The sequence below is a fragment of the Primulina eburnea genome, chromosome 11, assembly GCF_022965805.1.
Source record: "Primulina eburnea isolate SZY01 chromosome 11, ASM2296580v1, whole genome shotgun sequence".
In the NCBI taxonomy this organism is placed as follows: domain Eukaryota; kingdom Viridiplantae; phylum Streptophyta; class Magnoliopsida; order Lamiales; family Gesneriaceae; genus Primulina; species Primulina eburnea.
In genome coordinates, this window is record NC_133111.1 from 9715113 (window position 1) to 9723410 (window position 8298).

Sequence of the window (8298 nt, forward strand, 5' to 3'; positions counted from 1 at the left end):
GTCTCCGATCATGGACTTGATTAGATGATCAAATAACGTAGATATGTTCGTAGAGATTTACGAGAAGATATATACGCGTTTAAAAATTGGAATAGTTTGAGCTGAAGTTATATACACAAAAGTAAATCAGATCTAAATACCCTATGAATAGTTTATTTCATACGATGCCCGAAGAACGTTTTTGAATGTCTAAAATAAAATTTTTAAAACTTTATTTGCGTCTGAGTGCGAGAAAAGGATACTCCAATAATTATTTCATTCAGCAGTAATCTTGTATAGAACAGATATGGTACAAATCCCTGCCCTCCAAATGTAGATGAATCTTTGATTTGCACTCATTTCTTTAGCTCAATGTCAGGCAAATTTAGTGCAAAACTTTTACCTATATATATATGATAAATCTTGCCTATGTACTTAGCTTTGAATTTATCAGCATGAATCACTGCATGCACCTGTAAGAATGGGGAAACCATTTTGACAGCAAAAAGTGTTTTCCTTTCATGATCAACACGAAAATGCCGTAGCACGGTGCGTGCATCAGCGCCACAGTTGAATACCTGCAAACCAATATTCGAGAGGCCGATTTTACGGTAGGTATAAATAAAGATGAACCAGTGCATATATTTTGAAATTTTTTAAAAGATCACATTTTCACTGTCTATAATATTACAGATTCTGCTTATTAACTTTAATTTTCTGGATTGGAATAGAGTGAAGCTTGACATACCACAATGGAGAGAATGGAGATGACAGATCAAGAAAAGGATAAGGCCACCTGTTTCAGGAGAAAATACTTTCTTGTTACAAATTTATGCATAAATGAAAACTTTTTCATTCAAAAATAAATAAATAAATATAAAATTTACCAAATTGAGATGCAAGCATGGACAATCCATTGGAAGATTACAAAGATGGATGTCCAGAGAAAAAAGTACCCGATTCGGAACCATGGAAAACGCTGAAAATATACCGACAACGAAGTAAATTGTAGATTATGTTTTAGGCTCTGTCTCTGTAATCATATAAGTAAAATATGTTCTCACTTACCAAACAATTCAAAGCAGTGTCGCCAATTAGAAAAACAGCATTGATAGAGTGCATGTTAATAATCAACTGAAAAAAAAGAAAAGAAAATGTTGTTCAGATGAAAGGGAGAAAAATACCATTTACTTCCCATAAAGACAGACTTAGATACGGAATACTTGTAATCGAATAAATTCTTACAAAGTTCAAGTTGTAATCTTTAATTGTAAGAAATGGAACGATTATGAACCAAAACACAACATCTGTCAGAATCACAGCTCCTGCATTCATCTTCAAACACAGAAGTAGGAAAAATATGATAAACATTTCATTTAAATTAAGATATGTTCAGTTATATACATATAACAGCAGTGTCGTTTAAGATTTACCTGAAAAATTATTTGAAATAGATAACCCCAAAAACCTGCGATTTTACGGTGAAGATGTTCTTCGTTGAGTTCCATGCCTTTTGTAGCATTCAAGACATTGGAATTGAGTGCATTTGTGGAGGTTCTGTATGATCCATGCTCGGTATCAAAGCGATTCCCACTTTTGATTTCATATTTGTATCGATAACATCCATGAATCGACAGTAAGGATCCGAGCTACAACACCATGTCATTGTGATTAGGAATTGAAGAAACATGTTGGTTCTTGAATTGTTCTTAGGAGAACACTTACCCCAAAGTAAATGGTAATAAGAGTAAAAGTCCACCTGTTGATCAAACATATTTTGAAACATTAATATGACAGAAAACGTAAGTCCACTAGTGAAGGAACGAGCGGGAACTGCCTTCCTCTTCCCTCGATTTTGTCGAAAACTATCTATTGTCACCCTCTTAATCGAATTTTCTGGCTCCATCCCAGAGTAATATCAAGACGACTTCCATAAGCTACTGTAATAGACACGAATCAAACCAAGAAATAGAAACTTACTGAGTATAGAAGTAAAAAATGTCCCCTCCATCGACAGCAACATTCAGTATCAGCATTAACAGAAGCACTAAGAAGGCCAAAACTCTGAATCCAAGTAGCCAGCCCGGATGAACACTTGTGAGACAAGGTTTCCACACTTCATCTTCATACAACACCCCAGGTGAATCTTTTTGTGGGTTTTGCGCATTCGTTTCTTCTGTTTCACGACGACCTTCGGATTTCGAGATAAGAATCGATGCAAAAACAATAGACATTAAAAGCCATATTGAACAGAGTGTCACCCTCCAATTTAGCCAGTATGCTGCTGTGGTTGTATCAGTAGTCATGGCTGGTCGCCATGAACTTTTTGTGGATCCTGTTATAAATGTTAAGAAACTCATTTACGTTTCTTGTTTCGAATTTCTCAGAAAAAATTCCCTCGAATGGGAATAATATCACTTGGGTCGTTGAGAGTATAATGGAACAAACGTTCAAAATGGTTTGACAACCTAAAGATTAAGATTTTATTCCTCGATTAATCTGAACGGAATGGAATTCAAGAATTGGTGAAAACTTTCAAATGGAAGAATGTAAAAAATGAGAATCATAAGACTGAAGAATTGCAATGCTCAAAGCTGAAGAGCAAGAATCAAATCCTTCAAAGAAACCAAGAATTGTAGTTTTATGGCAGATTCAAGAAAAATCAAGTCCGAAAAATTGGCCAACGTTAACTTCTGTAAGAAGAGATTCCAAACTTTCATGGGAAATTTTTTGTACATAAAACTACAAAAAAAAATTAAAAAATAATATATATATATGTGAATGAGAGATTGGAAAAGAATGCAAGGTTCTTAACCGTAAGCTAATAAGAGATGGAATACTTACAGAAGGAACCAACATTATGTTTAAGTAGGATATGCTTTGCTTCTCTGTTTTGCAGGGAAACTCTAAGGAAAAAAATAAAGAAAAGAGAGAAGATCAAGTGTGCTTTGATCGCAAGCTTCCACTTTTAATTTGATTCTTCCCCAGTATGAACAGGTACATACTAAATGTCACTTTCGTCTTTTTCAAATAAAAAAATATTCAAATTTTATTAATAACTTTTAAAAATCCGATTTTTAGAATTTACAAATTTATTACATAAAATGCTTCAATGTATTTAAAAGATAAATTTTATACTTGCAAAAAAAAAATTAATAAAGTAAACTTCAAATTTAAAATATGGATGAGTTGGAACTAGTTAATCCAAGTCACAATCCCCATGCAGAATTTAAGTTTTTTCTTTTTTCTTAAAAAAAAAAAACACAGACTCGTCGTCTTTTGTTGTACAGAAGCAGCCTTTGTGTATGTCTCTTTATAGGTTTTGGAGAGGGAAAATGGACCCGTTTTGTTTCTGACTCTGGATTTTGTGTTATTTGATTCTGTTTTAAAGCATATAAATTAATTCATGCTTAATTATAAAGCCATTTTTGAAAGGGGATTAACATGGATTGTAAACTGAAGCACCCTGCCTAGCTAATTAGGTTCTCAAGAGCCATTTTCCACCAATTATGCGAGGCCAAGACAAGAATCGGAGAAGCAGATTAAAACAGTGTTCTAAACAGTGGCGAGCCAGGAAATATGGCTCCGTTCGTGCTGGAATTTTAAACTTTAAAATCTTTTAATATTTTAAATTAATTTACCCGAAATAATATCATATTATTCCAAAATTATACAAAATTTTCATATACATTTAAGTGGGTGGTCACCTAGTGCCTAGCACTTGGCGTTTTTTTTTACTTAAATATTTTTTTTCAACTTCATGTTTCTCAATAGTTGTTCTAAGTTGGATTCAAATTCAAAGTCAATTATATCCTTTCTTTTTATTTTACATGAATTGATCGAAAAATATGTCGAACAATATTTTTCAAAAAAATAATAAAAAGAAATAATATATATTATTTTTAATGTGTAAGGGGAGTAGAATAATAAAATGAAACGAGGTGTACATCAACAAACTGGGCGATGCATAAGAGTTGTGGGAATTAGAGACAAATTATAAAATAAGCTTCCCAAGCTGAGGAAATAAAATAACAAACAAAGGACTAAAAGTGAGAGAACATTTGCTTTTGGACCAGTCTTTGGTCAAATATATAGCCAGCACCTTTTTCACACATTGACCCTCTGTCTTTACAAAATTAGAAAAGTGACCCACTAAAAATATATCTCGGTTTCCCCACATCAAAGTTAAGCCCTATTACATTAATATTTTTATTCTTTTCATATAGATTATATGCTTTTTTTTCCCTATTAAAACCATTTATTAATCTCAACATTTCCAAATCTGCTCTCTCTAAAACGAAGCTTAGTTGTTTAGCCAACCTAACTTCTATTACCAATTTCTATACTTGGCATGGAATGGAATATGATGCATGATCAACCCGTCTTCCCACAAAGAATTTCCCGAAAATTATGCATTGGAATCGATCGCGAGACCGTGCATATTAGAAATCGTATTTAAAAAACCAAAAGATTTGAAAATAAGAAATTTACGCGCAACCCTTAAAAGAAAAAAAAAACAAATTTTAATTTTGTGTGTGTATATAGATATATTTATATATTAATTTTGAATTTTATCTTATAAAGTTTTTCTTGATTTAATTTTCACATAGTAAATATTAGGTTTGCTTCAAATTGAATGGTAGAGGGCAACGCGTAGTGTGCATAATTTGTCAAGGCGTGACCCCTAAGCAAAGCCTTATGCCTTGGGCTATCTAATACGCAAAACAAATTTGTCATATACTCCCAATATTCCGCACTAGGGATGACAGCAAAGCCAAAGTTTAATTTTCGAAAATGGAAACTTAAATATTTTTAAAAAAAATATGGAGAGGTAAAATTTATAGAAAGAAAAAGATATATTGATGGGAAAAAAGATATTGGATGATTTCTTAATTATTAATTATTTTTTATTTTTCAAAGGATGATTTCATAATTATTATGTAAGCAAAAGTTGAATTGGAGTGGATAACATGAGCAAACTTGTAAGCATTGTCTATCTCAGATTTTTTTTTTTTAAAAAAACTACAATTAATGGAATAATAATTTGATAAATTTGTTCCAAAAAAGAGAAAAGCACCATTAAATCTTGATGGTTTAATCGTATCTTGCTCGATAATGAGGAATTGTTAAAAAAAATTTACTTAATTATTTATTAGTTTTAAATTATTATTGTTTATCAAAGTAAATTTATGTTTTCTTTTGCAAATTTAATTTTAGACAATTATCAATTTACTAGAATTAGACAGACCTAGTGCATAATCAAAAGTAGAAGAAACCAGATTTTATGGTACTTACTAGTTAAAGATCAATTAATTTCTTTAAAATCAAATAATTAATATTGAAAAGAATCAAAAGATAAAGCCATGAAATACCATCTAATGTATGGGAAGTAAAGATTCTAACATCAAAAATGCATAAACAAGAAAAAGAAAAGAGACGAACCTTCAATTCGAAACATCTTAGAATCTCGCGGCAACGCGGATTATTCACAATAAAATTTCGCGAATATGAGATGAAGGAATTTATTATCTCTAGAATGGAGAAAAAAATCGTGATATTGTAAAAACACATAGATGGCATTTTGCAAGCAAATATAATGTGAACAAAGCTGTAACAACTCTCGTCATGTAATTCATTCCCATGAGAAAGGTAAAATCTTCGTGGCTTGGTTCTTGTTTCTTCCATCAACACTTGACCATAATATATACTAGTGATTACGTGGACGCGTTGTGTGCTTATATAATCGTTTTTTATGCTTCATATTTTTTTAATTGGAGAATTTAGAACTTGATATTATACTTTTTTTTTATTTTTATTATTTCTTGTTATGTGGGGGCTTTCAGCTTTTTTTAATTTTTCTTTTTTAAAAAAATTCAAGTTATTTGAGAGAGTTATCTAAAAATATTTATTTAATTAATTATAAAAATTTATTCTCCACTTTTGTGAGAAGTTTCATTTTTTTGGATAAGTCATCAAATAAATAATTAATAAATTTGTTAAAAATAAGGATGGTAATTACAATTTTTGAAGTATTCATACCATGGTTATTTACAGGCGTTATATTTTCCTAATGTAATAATAATAATATAATATAATAAATACAGTATAGAAGTGCATATGTATATGTATGTATATATATATATATATATATATATATATATATATATATATATGTTTTTATTAAAAATAGAAATACGTAGAATTGAGGAAAAATTTAAAAATTTGGATTGATTTTCTCTTAGCTAGTTAAGAAATTAAAGAGAAAATAATATTAATATAATCAAAACAAGCAACTAAAAAAAACATGATAAAACAGTTTAGCATGCGATACGCACCTCGGCTGTTGTTTATTTATTTATTCTTTTTAATATTTTATTTTTTGGGAACGGATTAACCATTCATCTTTAGCTCTTTTTTATTGATAAAATTAGAATGTTTTTTGTAAGTAATTTCATAACTTTCCCTGAAGCTATAATATCTATATCAATATACTAAAAAAAAATTAATTATTATTCTTCAAATAGAATATTTACAATTACATAGTAATCAAATGAATAAATTTTTGATTAGTCGCTAGTCGATTTAAATCGTACAACATCTTAAGCCTTGTGTTTCGATTGCTCTCTTGGCTGAGACAATTGATTCCTTACAATTCATCTCTTAACAATTACACCACCTTGCAACTCATGTGAATGTGTGATTCAAAGATATTCAAGTGTTCTTTCAATGAAATTAAAGAAATTATATAGAATAAAAGATGAAGTAATTCAAGAAATATGGAGTCAAAATTTTTTGTTTTAACATACATAAAACGAACTTTATACAAAATTTATACGAGGAAAAAATTAATACATAATGAAATTAAGGAGAGTGTAGAGCATTATTCGTTGCAAATTGAAAAGATGTTGAATTTTATTTATATTTTGTTATAAAAGATAATTTTTCCTTATTTCTTTCTTACCACAGTTTTTGGGAATATTTCACCCTACCTCATGGGACATTGCCTCCATGAGAAGATCAAAGGTCCAATTTTAACCACACATATGCGGGGTCTACCAATATATGCGGTGTCCACCAAATTCTTTAAAATCAACGGTCCAGATCTTGTGGGGGCATCGACAGAACCCAGTTTTTGTTATCGTAGAACCGAGTGCTAATCGTTTTATTAAATGTTATATTTAATGGTATTAGTACAACTATAATCTTTTAAATCATAAAATAGCTCAAGCGTCGCATTTCAGTTGATCTCCTAGCAGGATAATTATTTCACTCCAACAATCCTTCTATCAATAATTGCACTCCTTGCAATGTATGATAATCGAACTTGTGACTTTGGGTATCTGATATCAATTGTAGGATCGAGCGTTGTCATTTTTACCAAAAGTTATAGTTGATGGTAACAGTTCAACTCTAATCTTCAAACTGTTCAGCAAATTAGACGTTGTGTTTTGATTGCTCTCATAGCATGAACAATTATTGTACTCCAACAGAATTACAGAGTCTCATAAAGATTGCATAGATACACATCAGAGGTTAGCCTATGCTACACCGAGAGTGCTTCTCTCCTTATTTTAATAACATTAGGTCATGTGGGTCCTTCACAATAGAAGTTGACATACATGTTGATGATCTAAAGACTAACATTTAATCACATCATAGAGGAAGAAATACTCCAAATGTAGCATTGAATAATCTCAACTTTTATCATATGTATATATAATTTGTAGTAACCACCATTAGACTTATTGTTAGATTCAAACGTTTACCACTAGGTCAAAAAATTATAATTGTTAGCCAATGCACAATTTTATTTATGTATGCTTGTGGCAATATAGAGTGCATCTAATTGGGTGCTAATGGGCATAGCTGAGGTTCATGAGTCCGAGGAGATGCGTATCTATCTGCTGGTGATGTTTCATATCTTTTAGAGATCGGTCTTATCATTTTCCTACCGTCGGTCATGTCCCCAGCAGAGACAATATTATCCATTAAGATCTGGTGTCAAACTTTTACGACCCACCTATCCAACCAGATCAAGCGGTACAACGTCAACAACTTGATGCACAAGAACTTTCTAGGAGGTTACGCATCACAACACTGCTCTAACTCATACACGTTAAACCCAAAACCTATATTTTTAGAACACGAATAAAATTTGGAAAACGAATTACCTTCAAATTATCCATACTTCTGAAAACCTTCTGCCTATAAATGATGACATAAGACCATCAAAAAATTAAATCAGTAAAAATTAATTAAAAATTATTCAAATTAATTTGGTTGTTCAAATGAAAATCAATCTTCCCAATATTATTGTCA

The 8298-nt window shown here is 30.8% G+C and overlaps 1 protein-coding gene across 3 annotated transcripts; it reads right to left on the bottom strand.

Annotated features, from left to right (window-relative positions):
- Window positions 1–224: 224 nt before the first annotated feature.
- Window positions 225–5545, bottom strand: LOC140804562 (uncharacterized). 3 transcript variants are annotated; one of them, XM_073160611.1, is made up of 9 exons: window positions 5422–5545; window positions 1960–2314; window positions 1705–1738; window positions 1413–1628; window positions 1225–1314; window positions 1048–1113; window positions 867–958; window positions 728–775; window positions 225–557 (listed from the first exon to the last, which is right to left on the bottom strand). In XM_073160611.1, the coding sequence occupies exons 1-9, from the start codon at window positions 5435–5437 to the stop codon at window positions 440–442; spliced, it is 1035 nt and encodes a 344-aa protein (XP_073016712.1). In that variant the 5' UTR covers window positions 5438–5545; the 3' UTR covers window positions 225–439. The 3 variants fall into 3 exon arrangements, with proteins under 3 accessions (XP_073016712.1, XP_073016713.1, XP_073016711.1); XM_073160612.1 differs by lacking the exon at window positions 5422–5545 and adding an exon at window positions 2824–2928; XM_073160610.1 differs by lacking the exon at window positions 5422–5545 and having other exon boundaries at window positions 1960–2795.
- Window positions 5546–8298: the final 2753 nt, after the last annotated feature.